The sequence below is a fragment of the Lupinus angustifolius genome, chromosome LG16, assembly GCF_001865875.1.
Source record: "Lupinus angustifolius cultivar Tanjil chromosome LG16, LupAngTanjil_v1.0, whole genome shotgun sequence".
NCBI classification, from domain to species: Eukaryota; Viridiplantae; Streptophyta; class Magnoliopsida; order Fabales; family Fabaceae; genus Lupinus; species Lupinus angustifolius.
Genome location: NC_032024.1, coordinates 8718342 through 8733764, shown reverse-complemented (window position 1 = coordinate 8733764; position 15423 = coordinate 8718342). Strand labels below are relative to the sequence as shown.

Here is a 15423-nt window from a genome sequence, read left to right as displayed (position 1 = left end):
ACAGAAATCTTAACAAGGCAAGTTTGAAAGATGATTTTCCCATCCCTCACATTGATGTTCTGGTCGACAGCGCGACCCGGAGTCATCGGTTCTCTTTCATGGATGGATATGTAGGGTATCATCCAATTCTGATGGGCACTGATGACAAGGCGAAAACCACTTTTATCACCCCGTGGGGGACCTATTGTTACAAGGTTATGTCTTTTGGATTAAAGAATGCATGGGCAACGTATCAACATGCTATGATGGCCCTATTTCATCATATGATGCAAAAGGAAGTGGAGTATATGTTGACGATATCATCGCCAAGTCTAAAAAGGGGGATAGTCCTGTCGTGGTCTTACTAAAGTTATTTGAAAGACTGAGAAAATATCAAATGAAGTTAAATCCCGAGAAGTGCATGTTTGGAGCATCTTCAGGGAACATGTTAGGATCTGTCGTCAATAGGGAGGGCATAGGGGTGGACCCCAAGAAGGTAGAAGCGATACAAGAGATCCCAGCTCCAAATACTGAGAAGGAAGTGGGATACGGATTGCGAGGAAGCTTTCGATAAAATAAAGGCTTATTCGGTAAATATGTCTGTCCTGGCATCGCCAACACCGGGCCAACCGTTGATCTTATATATGACGGTGTTGCAAACTTCGATGGGTGCAATGTTGGGACAATATGGAGAAACGGGTAAGAAGGAGCAAGCCCTTTACTATTTGAGCAAGAAGTTTAATGAATGTGAATCTCGATACTCGACGATAGAAAAGACTTGTTGTGCTCTAGTGTGGGCATCCAAAAGGCTCTGACAATACATGTTGTACTACACTACTTTGAGGTATATCTTTGAGAGTCCTCACGTTTCTCTGAGAATGGCAAAATGATAGATAATGTTGTCCGAGTTCGACATTAAATATGTTACTCAGAAATCTGTCAGAGGTGGAGGAATCACAGACCAATTGGCAGAAAGCCCTATAGACGGGGAAGACGGGATACTGAATGAGTTCCCTGATGGTGGAGTATATGGGATAGATGAATTAGAGGAAGATGTTTGGGAGATGTACTTTGATGGATCAGTTAATATGTATAGGAGTGGTGTTGGGGTAGTAATCATCTCGTCGGTCGGTAAGCAATACCCAGTGGCAATCAAGCTAGACTTCGAATGCACTAACAATATAGCCGAATAAGAAGCGTGCATCAATGGACTTCTCTTTGCTTACGAGCTGAATGTCAAGAAGTTGAGGGTGTTTGGAGACTCTGCGCTTATCATTTACCAGGTCAATGGGGAGTGGCAAACTAAGGATAGAAATCTCATTCCGTATCAGAAATACTTATCTTCGTTAGCCGAGAAATTTGAAGAAATTTTCTTTTCCCATGTGACTCGAGACAAGAACCAGTTTGCGGATGCTCTAGCAACTTTGGCTGTAAGGACTAAACTTGAAGTACACGCTAGTGTTCTCCCAATTCAAGTGACGGATCAAGATGAACCTTCTTATTGTTTTGCTAAGTTAGAGGCTGATGGCGAACCTTGGTATCACGATGTAAAAAGGTATATCCAACACAAAGAGTATCCAGAGGGTGTCAGTGATGTGAACAAAAAGACAATTCACCACCTGGCGGGGACATTCTTTGTTAATGGTAAAGTGTTGTACAAAAGGAGTCATGATGGTACGCTCCTCATATGCGTTGATACAAGAGAAATTCAATTAATCATGACTTAAATACATGAAGGGATCTGCAAAACTCATGCAAATGGTCACATGATGGCAAAGAAAATTCTAAGGAGTGCCTACTATTGGACTACCATGGAAGCAGATTGGATAGGTTATGTCAGAAAGTGTCAGAAGTGTCAGGTGTATGCAGATAGAATCAATGCACCACATTTCCTATTGTAGAGTATGGTCGCCCCCTGGCCTTTCTCCATGTGGGGAATTGATGTAATTGGACCCATAAATCCCAAGGGTTCCAACGGTCATCGCTTCATTATGGTGGCTATCGACTACTTCACCAAGTGGGTAGAAGCTGCATTATACAGTAGTATCACTCGCAAGGTATTTGTCAGGTTCCTCCGAAGAGAGATCATTTGCAGGTATGGGATCCCTGAAAGGATAATCACAGATAATGGCACCAAACTCAATGGTGGCGAAGTGGGGGAATTGTGCAACAAATTTAAGATCAAACATCATAATTTGACCCCGTACAAGCCAAAGTTGTATGGCACAATTGAAGCGGCCAATAAGAACATCAAAAAGATAGTTGCAAAGATTATGGAGAACTACAAAGATTGGCATGAAAAGTTACCCTATGCTTTGCACGCATATCACACCAACATTCGATCAAGTACTGGGGCAACCCCGTTCTCACTAGTGTACGGGATGGAAGCCGTCTCTCCAATAGAAGTAGAAATTCCTTCGTTGAGGGTCCAAATGGAAGCAGAACTAGAAGAGTCTGAATGGGTCAAGGCTAGGTATGAGCAGTTAAATATGATCGAAGAGAAAAGATTGGCAGCCATTTGTCATGGCCAGTTATACCAGGGAAGGGTGGCAAGAGCTTTCGACAAGAAGGTCTGTCCTAGAGAGTTCGAAGCGGGAGACTTGGTGCTCAAAAAGATCCTCCTAAATCATGAAGATGCTTCCGGAAAATGGGCTCCAAACTATGAAGGTCCTTATATTGTCAAGAATGCATTCTCAGAAGGTGCTCTGATCTTGCAAGACATGGATGGAAATGTTTTAGCCAGACCTGTAAACACAGATGCGGTAAAGAGATTATATGCCTAAAAAGGGAAGAAAAAAAAAGAGTCCGTTAGGTTGAAAACCCGAAAGGGCGGCCTAAGCAAAAATTAGGGTAAGAATAAAGTTTGTTAGGTGGAAAACTCGAAAGGGCAGCCTAAGCAGAAATTAAGGCAAATAAAAAAAAGGCATTTTCTCTTGCAAGTTTACTATACTAGTGGCAAATCAAGATCCTCCATGCGCTGGTACACATAGTGGAAGCCATAAAAGTTGTGAACAATATGGGGAGGAAATGGGAGTACTCAGAATAGTCCTGTCAGCCTAGTGTTATGGGCTAGTTACTCGACCGTCGCGGAACATTGATGCTTGTCAGCCTGGTGTTATCAATTACTTTATACTGGGGCAAAATATATTGCAAAATTTTTGTAACCCGTAGTATATATGCTCTTAAACCTTCCCATGTGTACCTTTTTGAATATCAATAGAAGAAAGTTCTTTCATCTCCCTATTTACCTTTGTGCATGCATGTTTGCTTAGATAAATCACAAGTCATATAAATATAATACTCGAACTTCATGATCAAATAACTTTTATGGTAATCTATTTCATTAAGTGATTCAGGATAACGAAACTCATTGAAACTTAACCCCAATGCATATGTCATTAGAGAAGTGAATGCTACATCTCCCAATGACGGAAAAAAGAGGTCACCCAAAATGGATCCGTTAATTTATGCAGAGGAGGAATGAAAGTGTAGCGAGTTCTGATTGGATTAGTTGATGCTTACCGAGAAGGCATTGTGGTTTCACGTCAAACTTTATAATGACAATTAAGTTATTCTCATACGCGTAACTTACCGTACATACGTTATCATAGACATCTTTGAACTACTCATGCATCATTAGCATCTACACTATCATATGCGTCTACAGCCAAAGTTTTGACTCAAAATATCCTTCTAAGTTTTGATCCAGGGTCCCTTGTTGTTCGTGTGTTCCCGTGATACCTCTTTCATCATGACCCCTCAGCGGTCGCGTGATTATGCTTTGACCCCTTAGTGGTCTCTTTTATCCTTTTGCATCCCAAACCCTCAGCGGTCGCGTGATTGTACTTTGACCCCTCAGTGGTCTCTTTATCCTTTTGCACCCCGACCCCTCAACAGTCGCGTGATTTCGCTTTGACCCCTCAATGGTCCCTTCATCCTTTTGCACCTTGACCCCTTGACGGTCGCATGATTGTGCTTTAACCCCTCAGTGGTCTCTTATCATTTTGATCCCCGACCCCTCAACGGCCGCGTGATTGTGATTTGACCCCTCAGTGGTCTCTTTATCCTTTTGCACCCCGACCCCTCAACGGTCGCGTGATTGTGTTTTGACCCATCAGTGGTTCCTTTATCCTTTTTGTCGCGCCCCGATTTTCGGCTGCACGACCTCATTAGAGTTGCCACTAAATTTTTTCCAGTCAAAAATGTAGAAAAATCTTTTGGCCCAATCACATTGGGCTTTGGACTTTGATATCCAGGTTCGGGAGTCGATTACACACTAGGGAAGGTATTAGCACCCCAGTTGCCCGTTTGAACGGTACCCTTACTACATTGTATGGATTGTTAATTGTGTTATTATTATATTTTTACCAAAAAAAATTTATTTTATTATTATGTCTAGTAAGAGTGATCTTGGTCCTACGTATCCCTTTTTGGGAATTAAGACTACGTAGTTCGTTGGGTAGAAAAAAGTTTGTTGGTTGGGTTAATTTTATTTCTTAAAAATAGTACAGTATAAATACTTTTTAGAAAAAAAGATATGAGCGAAGCATAGCCCCTACATCCGTTACCGCGTCTCATATTAAAACTTAGTTAAGAAATCCTAATTTTTGTTTTTTTATTTAAAAACCTTTTTTTTTAAATATGAGCGCAACATAGCCCACACGTCTGTTACCGCAACTCATATTAAAACTTGGTTTAAAAAAATTCTAATTTTTGTTTATTTTATTTTTTAGAAAAAAAGTTATTTTTTGGGATGTAGAGATATACTTAATCATATTTCATATAGCTTTGTATTAAATAATTTTTTATTTTTTACGTAATTATAAGACAAATGAGATTTCAAAATAAATTAGCAAATAATCTCGTTCCCACAATTTATTTATTTTTATAGCATATGATATGTACGTATTGATTTACACTTGGTATAATTTAGTTACCATTGCATAAGATTTTTATTCCCACATGAGACTTTTATTTTTTATGTAATTATGAGATTAATGAGATTTCAACATAAATTGGCACACAATCTAGTTTAATATATTGCATATATTGATTTTCACTTGATGTGATTTATTTATTATTACAAAATGTCCAAACTTTATTTTTTATAGTAAAGGCATATATTGATTTGCATGATTTATTTATCATTTATAAAAGTTTCAAATAAAATCAAGTTATACCGTAGATTAATTATCACTATAATTGATTTTTGTTATTTTTGTTATTTTTTTTATTAAAAATATTTTTTTAAAAGTTATTGGTAAAAAAATTATTAAACATGGTTATATTTTAAACAAAATTATCGATACAATTTTCAGATGCGAGAATGTGTGAAAAAAATGCAAAGAGAAACAAACTCGTTGAGCTTTATCGGGGAAGGAATTCGGTGTGGGAATGAATAGAGTGAGTTGCCTAGGACCACTAACGTGTCAAACGCTGGTTGGCGGGATGGAGATTGGTACGTGTGGCACGTTGTGGAGCATTGGATGAACGAGGGTGCATGAATGTGTGATGCACATGTCCACACTGAATCTCGTGTTCTCACATGGGTTCTGCTCTGATGTGGTGATATGCATTGTAGTCATGGGACGTTTTAGAATGTGATTGGCTAGAGTGGATAGTCAATACAGATTCAGAAAAGTAAACGGATCATATGATCAGGAAAAGAGGAACACGACCACTGCTTTGCACGTGGCTGCACAGGATCACACATGTAAGAAAAAAGGTCTCTTTCTCCATTTTAGCACAGAAACCGAGGCTTTTTTATATTTTTATATTTTTTTCTCCTATTCTTTTTCACTTTTCTCTCTATAACTTTTCTCTCTAATTTTTTCTTTCAGTCGTGTTCTCTCCTTTTTTTTCACTTTCTCTCTCTCTAAATTTTCTCAACCATGTCCTCTTCTTAAGGGAAAGACCCTATCTATTTATAGCCAAGGCAATGTGATCCCCATTTAATTCATAGGAGAACATTAACGGGTGGGATTTGATTCTTTTACCTAATTCTCAATCAGAAATTTGATTTTTTTGTCACACTTAAATGCAAGTTTTAATATCACAGAGCTGGAAAGGTTGAGTTTGAGGTCGTCAAGCACGGGGTCCTCGAAGGCAAAATTTGAGATCGTCAAGCATGGGGCCTTCAAATTTTTAAAAGGTCAAGCATAGAGCCAGAAAAGATTGGCTTCGATGTCGTCAAGCACAATGTCCTCAAAGGCACAATTTGAGTTCGTTAAGCACGGGCCCGTCAAATTTTAAAAGGTCAAGAACGGGGCCTAGAAATGTTGACTTCAAGGTCGTCAAGCATGAGGCCCTCAAATTTTTAAAAGGTCAGGCATAGAGCCTAAAAAAGTGACTTCGAGGTCGTCAAGCACGGGATCCTCGAAGGCATAATTTAAGGTCGTCAAGCATGGGGCCCTCAAATTTTTAAAAGGTCAGGCATAGAGCCTGAAAATATTGGCTTCGAGGTCGTGAAGCACGGGGTCCTCGAAGGTACAATTTGAGGTCGTCAAGCACGGGGCCCTCAAATTTTAAAAGGTCAGGCATAGAGCCTAAAAAAGTGACTTCGAGGTCGTCAAGCACGGGGCCCTCAAATTTTAAAAGGTTAGGCATGGAGCCTGAAAAGGTTGACTTTGAGGTCATCAAGCACGGGGTTCTCGAAGGCACAATTTGAGATCGTCAAGCACGGACCCCTCAAATTTTAAAAGGTCAGGCACGAAGCCTAGAAATATTGACTTCGAGATTGTCAAGCATGAGGTCCTCTAAGGCACAATTTGAGGTTGTCAAGCATGAGGTCCTGAAATTTTAAAAGGTGAGGCACAGAGCATGGGAAGATTGAGTTCGAGATCGTCAAACACGGGGTCCTCGGAGGCACAATTTCAGGTCAACAAGCACAAACCCCTCCAATTTTAAAAGGTTAAGCACGTAGCCTGGGAAGATTGACTTCGAGGTCGTCAAGCACGGGATCCTCAAAGGCACAATTTGAGGTCGTCAAGCATAGAGCCCTCAAATTTTAAAAGGTCAGGCACAGAGCCTAGATAGAGTGACTTCAAGGTCGTCAAGCACGGTGTCCTCGAATGTACAATTTGAAATGGTTCAGAAGAATAGTATAATGATATGATTGTTTGGGATATGTGTGCATGAAATTCATATTGATGTTTGTACTGTAATGATTAATGTATGATTTGGACTATGCATTGATTGGCATGAGTATGCGGAATGATGCTTATGATGGATGAGATCCAAGGTATGCATCCTATGAATGTTTATACTGAGTGTTTCTGAATTTGTTTTTCAAGATAACTTGTTAACCTTATGTCGTCATTGCTCTGTTACATCCACAACACTTAATGGGTCGAGACGACTTGGTCTCATTGGATATTGTAATTGGTGGTAGTGATTGTTTTGATGTTATCCCTTTTCCTTAGAGGATAGTCACACACTTTTAATTATGGCATTTATTAAATACTGATTTGGTTGACTTGTTTAAATTTTGCCATATAGTGCAAGGAAAAAATTATGCAAAAAATTCATTTCATATATCAATCAAGATGAGTACAAAGCTTGTATTTGGATTTTGGACTGAAATGGTGCACAATGGTTCTGAATAACACCCATGTTAGTTTGCCTTCTTATAGTCCATGACTACCCCCACAATTTGCCCCAATACATCATGGTGAACTATGCTCAACAATTGCCCTAGTTCACAATGTCAACTTTGCATGTCTCCAAAAAATGCCCTAGTTTACGAACCCTGGAGAATGGACTTGCCTTCTAGTCCTCCAATATATCCTTCTTTTCCTTTTCGGATGTCATCAACAATCTTGCCCTAGTGTCCGCTTTATGCTACATGAGACACTTTTCACTTGTGTCCCTAAATTTTGCTTGGGCCGCCCTTTTGGGTTTTCGACTTAACGGATTTCATCATTTTCATTTTCTTTATTCACTTTTTAGAGTATTTTTGTATTGATCACAACATGCAAATGATAATTTTGAGTTTTCTTTCGGAGTTAGTTTTCTTTATCCTCATATAAATCTTAGACAGATCAATCTTCTACAAGGACTTTTAAGCTTGTATTGGGGTCTGGCTAAACTTGGTTTTGAAAGACAAAGCTATATGGCTCAAAATGTGTTTCGCACCATTCATCTCCTCTTTCTCATTTTCCTATTTCCAACTTTTAACTATTGTTGCTTTTAGTTATGACAAGAGAATCACACTTTTATTTATTTGGTGTCCACTTTTCTTTGCCCTAACTTTTGCCTAAGACCTTTATTTCTTAGCGGGCCTTTTATGCTTCTCGATTGCTCTACTTTCAATATGATAATTTAGAAAACTACCCTTTCCCCGGTTATATAACTCTTTACGATTCTTTGAGAAAAAACCCTTTCTTCATTGTCTAGCTCAAAGGGGGTGACTAAGGGTATCTTCGATAATGTTCGGGTAATAACAAGGAGGCCTTGTATCCTTAGAAATATTTGTCTAAGAATTTATACCATATGGATTTCTTTGTTACATCATTCTCCTTAAAATACGAAGGTATGTAGGGATGTGCGTGATCAGTACACTAATACTCTTATTTTTTTTGGTTTTTTTTCTTTTCGTTTTTTTTTTTTTGTCATTTTTTGGAAAGGTCTCTTAAGCATAGTATTTCTTCACAGCATCAGAATTTATGGACACGGGTAGGTCATTTCCATCCATAATAGCTAGTATTAGTGCCCCTCCCGAGAATGCCTTCTTTATGACGAATGGTCATTCATAGATTGGGGTCCATTTCCCTCTATGGTCCTTTTGGATAAGGAGTATCTTCTTAAGCACCGGGTCTCCTTCTTGAAAGTAACATGGACGAACCTTTTTAGCAAATGCTCTCATGAGTCATTTTTGGTATAACTGACCGTGGCATATTGCGGCCAACCTCTTACCGTCTATCATATTCAGCTGATCATATCGGGCCTGAACCCACTCTAATTCTTCTAACCCTGACTCTGCCATAATCTGGAGGGAATGAATCTCCACTTCGACGGGGAGGACTACCATCTTATGAATAATCTTCTTGATGTTCTTATTTGCCGCATCTACCGCTCCATTCATCTTAGGGCGATAGGGTGAGGAAGTGTGATATTTGATTTTGAATTCATTACACATCTCTGTCATCATCTTATTATTCCAAATGATCTTTCATGGACGTCCTTGAGGATCATCTCTACTTCTTTCTCTTCCACACATCTAAGAAGTACCATGTCGTGATTCCTTTTCTAAAGAACGTCCCCATCCAGAAAGAAACTCATGGCTAACCTTCTTAATGTTATTTTGTCCGTCTCAGAGGCCTCTTGAGGGTATTCCTTTTTCTGGATGTATTTTTTGATGTTATGGTACCAGGGTTTTCCATCTCCGATTATTCCGATAGCACAACAATAAATTGGTTGATCTCTACTTTCTATTCTTATGAGTGGTTGATCATCACCATTTATGTGAAACATTGAAGCAAGTGTGGATAAGGCATCAGCTAGCCTATTATCATCTCGTGGGATATGGTAGAAGCTGATCTGTTCACCTTGCTCCATCTTTTCTGTATGTATTTTTTGTATGGTATTAACTTGCCATCCCGAGTTTCCCATTCCCCTATCAGCTGGTGGATGACTAAGGCAGAATCTCTGAATACTTCTAGTATTTTAACCTTTCTTTCCAAAGCTGCTTGTAAACCCAAAGCACACGCCTCATACTCAGTTATGTTGTTGGTGCAGTCAAAACATAATTGGGCAGTGATATGAGTAAAGTCGTTTTCTGGAGAAACCAATACGACTCCTACTCCATGTCCTAGTTCATTGGACGCTCCATCGAAAACTAGTGTCCATACTTCTTCTTTTGTTGACTCTCCTGATGATAGATTCATAATATTCTCATCTGGGAACTCTTGGTGCATCGACCCATGCCTCTCAATGGGTTGACTGGCAAGGTAATCTGCAAGAACACTACCTTTGATTGCCTTCTATGCCACATACACTATATCATATTTTGATAACGAGACTTGCCACCTAGCGATTCTCCCTGTTAATATGGGTCTTTCAAAGATGTATTTGATGGGGTCCATTTTGGTAACATGTATTTCCTCATACGTCGGAATGCCCAAGCTAGCACACAGCAGGTGCATTCCAACAACGAGTATCTTGTTTCATAATCAGTGAACTTCTTGCTTAAATAGTATATGGCATACTCCTTCCTTCCTGACTCATCATGTTGAGCTAGAACACATCCCAAAGAATCATCCAATACTGTTAGATATATTAACAGGGGTCATCCGAGTACTAGAGGCATCAATATCGAGGGACTTGTCAAATATTGCTTTATTGTTTTGAAGGCTCTTTAATAGTCATCGTTCCACTTTACGGGTTGGTTCTTTCTCAACAACTTGAAGATGGGTTCACATATGGTGGTCGACTGAGAAATGAATCTGGATATGTAGTTCAGTCGTCCTAGGAAACCCCTGTCTTCTTTCTCCGTTCGTGGGGTTGGCATCTCGATAATTGCTTTACCTTTCTCATGGTCAACTTCAATCCCCTTTTGGCTGACAGTGAAGTCGAGAACTCGACCTGATTTGACTCTGAAGCTGCATTTTATAGGATTTAGCTTGAGACTATATTTCCTGAGTCATTCGAAAAGCTTTCACAAATTCACCACATGCTCCTCTTCTACCTTAGACTTGTATATGATGTCATCCACATAGACTTTTATTTCATTGTGCATCATGTCATGGAAAAGAGTCACCATGGCTCTCTGGTACATGGCCATGGCATTTTTTAGTCCAAAAGACATGACTTTATAGCAAAAGGTCCCCCACGGGTGATAAAAGTAGTTTTCTCTATGTCCCCTATTGCTATTTTGATTTGGTGATAACCAACATATACATCCATGAAGGAGAAAAGAGCATGGTTTGAAGTGTTGTCGACCAAGAAATCTATGTGGGGTACTAGAAAATCATCCTTAGGGCTAGCCTTGTTCAAATCCCGATAGTCCACACAGATCCTGAGCCTGCCCCCCTTCTTTGGTACCACTACGATGTTAGCTACCCACCCATGATATGTGGAGACTGTTACAAACTTGGCTTCTAACCTTTTCTCGACCTCTTCTTTCACCCTCAGGGAGATCTCTGGTCTCATTCTTTGCAACTTTTGCTTGACCGGATGAGAATTTGGCTTCAATAATAGTTTATGCTCCACTATCTTTCTATCCAATTCGGGCTTGTCGTTATACGACTATGTAAAGACAACCTTGAATTCATGTAAAAGTTGGACTATCTTTTCGTGTTCTTCCTTTTTCATTAAGGTACCCACTTTTACCTCCTTATCATTTTATGTTCCCAGATTTATCAGTTGAGTAGGTTCCTCATGTGGCTCAATTTCTTTGGACTCTTGTTCAACTAACCTTAATAGCTCGGGTGGGGCTTCCCACTCTTCATCATTGTCTTCCTCATCGATTAAACTGACCATAAGATCATGACTGTATCAGTGGCTAGTAACATGGTTATTATTTCTGGGGTTGTCGTTGGATCTGCATTGGGGTGGATGGTATGATTAGTTTTTTTAACTTGGTTTCATTATTTTTTTCATTTTTATTTTTGCTTGTTTGGGGCAATGTGTGTGTGTGAGGAATAAAAAATATATAGATAGAGAAAATGAGGCATGATATATGAAATGCATTTATTGAATTTATTGCTTGTACTATCTGGAAATACAAGTAGATGTTTAATAAAAAAACGAAATGAAAAGCAAGTCAATAGCACTAGGTATCACTAACACTTTTATTACATGTCTTTATAAAATATTTGTGGTGACATATCCTCTTTTGTCCAGTTGTCGAGCATGGTGCCTGGAGGGCATTGCATCACGTAATCAATCAGGTCTTCTGGATCATTGTCCTCCGTCACAGCAATCGTCCTAGATGCAAACATTGCATTGATGAAGGTCTAAATGATGTGTGGGATGAGAATATCTCCAGCCGCACATTCAAATTGTCCTGGTCTAGCCAATCTTTTCTTCTTTTTTTCTTCAGCAACTCTTTCCCATTCCTTCTGAGTAGGCATGTAGCCTAGGTTGTACCGCTCCTTTATGCCTTGCAGCACTACCATATTTTCAATTCCTTGGCCAAACCTTTCAATCCTTTTTCCAGGTTTGTAACCTTTATTCAGCATTACTTTAGCCATCAACGACGACTTCCTAAAAGGTTGGTGCCTTAGTGTTGAGATTCCCTCATTCACCAAGGAGGCGTTAGCGATCTCCAGCCTTTGGAAGGAGGTTTCAAGAGCCTCTTCTGCTGCCTCGATGTAGGGTGTTCCAGAGAGTTTTGATATCAGCATGTCCTCTTCCCCCATAATGGTCAGTAGTTTCCCATCCATTGTGAATTTTACCCGCTGGTGCGGAATAGAGGGTATAGCTCATGATGCATGGATCCAAGGCCTTCCCAACAAACAACTATAAGAAGGATTAATGTCCATGACATGGAATAAAATCTAAAAAACACAGGGCCCTATCTTTATTGGCAACTCTATTTCTCCCATGACGTCACGTTTCGATCCATCGAACGCCCTGACTATCATTAAGCTTGGCATTATGTATGAGGAATCAAATGGGAGCCTGGAAAATGTCCTTTTCGACATGACGTTTAATGAAGAGCCATTGTCGATTAGGACCTTACTGATTAAGCAATCACGACACATTATTGAGATATGGAGTGGACTAGTGTGCCCCATTCCTTCAGCGGGTATTTCTTGCTCACTAAAGGATATGTAATTGTCTGCCACTATGTTGTTGATTATACCACCGAGCTTGTCATGGCTGACGTGTGCCTGGTTTAGCACCTTAAGGAGCACGTTTCAGTGGGCCTCAGAACTCATCAGTAATACGAGTATAGATATCCGAGATGGGGTGCGACTTAACTAGTCTACATCCTTATATTCACTATGCTTTATGAATTTCAGGAATTCACAAGCTTCCTTATTAGATACTCCACTCTTATCTTGAGGCAAGCACAATTCCTCCAAATCTGCTTCCACTTCTTCCACGAGAACGCTCACCTTAGCCTTCCCTTTGTTGGTGTTGAGTGGGTTTTTTTCTATATCTAGGGCACGTAAACACATTCACTTCTTGTTACCCTACTGATTCCGGCTAGATTGGTGACATAAGAGGGTTGCTCTAATGTCTCGGTAGTGTTCTCATTATATATCCACGACACTGCCTTGCATGAATTGTAGGGGAAGGGTTGAGGCTTTGCCTCCATTACGGGCTTCATAACTCTTAGGACTAGAACCACACATTGTGAGCGCAAGGACGTACTATGAGGAATATTAAATACGGGAACAAAACGGGTCATTGATTGTCTCCAAGTTGGACTCCTCTCCCCCTCGCCTTGCATAACAGCATTTACACCTTGGCACTTGAGAACTCTTTCTATAGTGATTTATCTCATGTCCAAATCTAGTGTGTGACCTCCTGGACCATGCATCTCGCAACTATCAGGATCTTCATCCTCCATCAATTCTTCCACCATCCCATGTCTGCACATCTCCCGATAAATAACCTTCATCAGAATCTTTATCTCATGAACTTCCCAAATATACAAACCATCGTGTGCATCATCTACAACATTAACACCCTGATTGCCATGATTGGGCAATGGGTTTCTGTCCATATCTGGTGTATCTTCCTCGAAAACTAGTTGTTTTGTGTTTACTATTTGTTGAACCTTATACTTGAGAGCCTGGAAGTGTAACGGAGTGGCCGACAACTCTAGAGTGATATGCACATGTAACATTTGGATTGAACCAAGATCCTGGTGACTCGGAAACCTTTCCTACTATCGGGGTTATGGATCCCCCTACCATAAGATACGCGAAGATCACCGCGTAGGTAACAGGGATGGGGTCGAATTGTGGAGTTTTCTTTTCATTAGGATTGTGGTAGAAGGTGTTCTGGCTAGGATGGGGAGTGTTGTTGTGTTGGGATGAATATTTGTCGGTGTTTGGGTTGTATGTCGTATATGTTTTAGCATTTGGCGTGTTGTAAACATTGACGTTTTGATTTGGTGGAGTGTATGTGTTTGGATTTTGGGTTCGCGTGAACTGAGAGGGCTCACGGTGGTTATTTCGAGTGTTTTGGGTTTGGTCTTTCTTGGGCTCGACGGCCACAAAATTTGTTTCACCTTCTTTCTTCTTTAAAAAATTGGGCTTCTTCCCTGAGCCCGCATTTCCTTCGTCAATATTCCCACACCTCAATCCTCCTTCCAACTTTTCCTCAACCTTGATTAGAGCATTGAAGTTAATTGCTATATTTCCCATAAGGAGTTCGTAGTACGAGCTCTGTAGGGTATCAATGAAAATGGATAGTTGTTCTTCTTCTTCCAGACAGGGAAGTACCTGAGAAGCTAACCCTCTCCACCGCTGGAGATACTTTGTAGTTGAGACCTATCGGGTGATGCATCCTCATTGTACTTGTACTGCTTGACAAATGCGTTAGATAACTCTGCAAAGGTCTTGATTTGTGTCTTCTCCAAACGAATGTACCAGCTCATAGCCATGCTATCAAGCTATTCTGAAAGCAATGTATCAGGAGCTTATCATTCCCATGGTATGCTGACATCTTCCTTACGTATATGTGCAGGTGGCTTTTGGGGCATGTAGTCCCATTATATTTTTCAAACGTTGGTATCTTAAATTTGAGTGGAAGCACCACATCTGGAACCAAGCACATTTGAAAGGAATTTTTTAACTCTAGGTAGCTTGCTCCCTCAATTGCCCTCAACCTTTCCTTTATCCTCTCCATCTCTTCTTTGTCTTGAGCTTGGGAGTAACTCTAGTAAATCGAGCCTTAGGCAGAGTCTTTGAGGGCTGCCTTAGTATAGCTAGGATGCACCATCTTATTTTTTGTATTCCTCGATGGAAGACCATGTGTAGGATCTTCATCCTCCCCAATGACGTCTTCATGTTGTTCATGACGAGGAGCTTCTCCATGCGCACCCTTGTAGAGAAGATTATAGTTAGATGGCATTCTGTACATGGGCCATTTCATGGCCATTTCTCAGTGTGGACTGGCCTTAGCAGTTGTATCAGGATTAGCCTTTGGCGCAGACTCAGGAGCTGGGCGCTGACCACTAGGTTGTTTGACAGCGGCGGCAGAGGTATTCTCATCCGAGTTTTGAGCCTTCTGCATGCCCTGAATAAGCTTCATCATTTCCTTCATTTGCTCCTTGAGTTTAGCTAGCTCTGACCTGCTCTCATGACTGCTTGAATCGGAGTCTAACATTGTCCTGGACTATAGCCTTGTGTTGTATGGATGTTTGGGAGCAATGATTGTTTTATTTAAATGCATATAATTAAAGAAATAATTTAATAAGATAAACAAATGTTAGAGAGTATTCATTGGTATAGAAACGATGACGAAGCCCACGTTTGAAGACTATGG

General features: G+C 40.2%; 1 protein-coding gene across 1 annotated transcript; it reads left to right on the top strand.

Annotated features, from left to right (window-relative positions):
• On the top strand, positions 876-1706 carry LOC109329288. The gene is made up of 2 exons (XM_019562967.1): positions 876-1088; positions 1263-1706. Exons 1-2 carry the CDS (start codon positions 876-878, stop codon positions 1704-1706), a joined length of 657 nt encoding a protein of 218 aa, XP_019418512.1.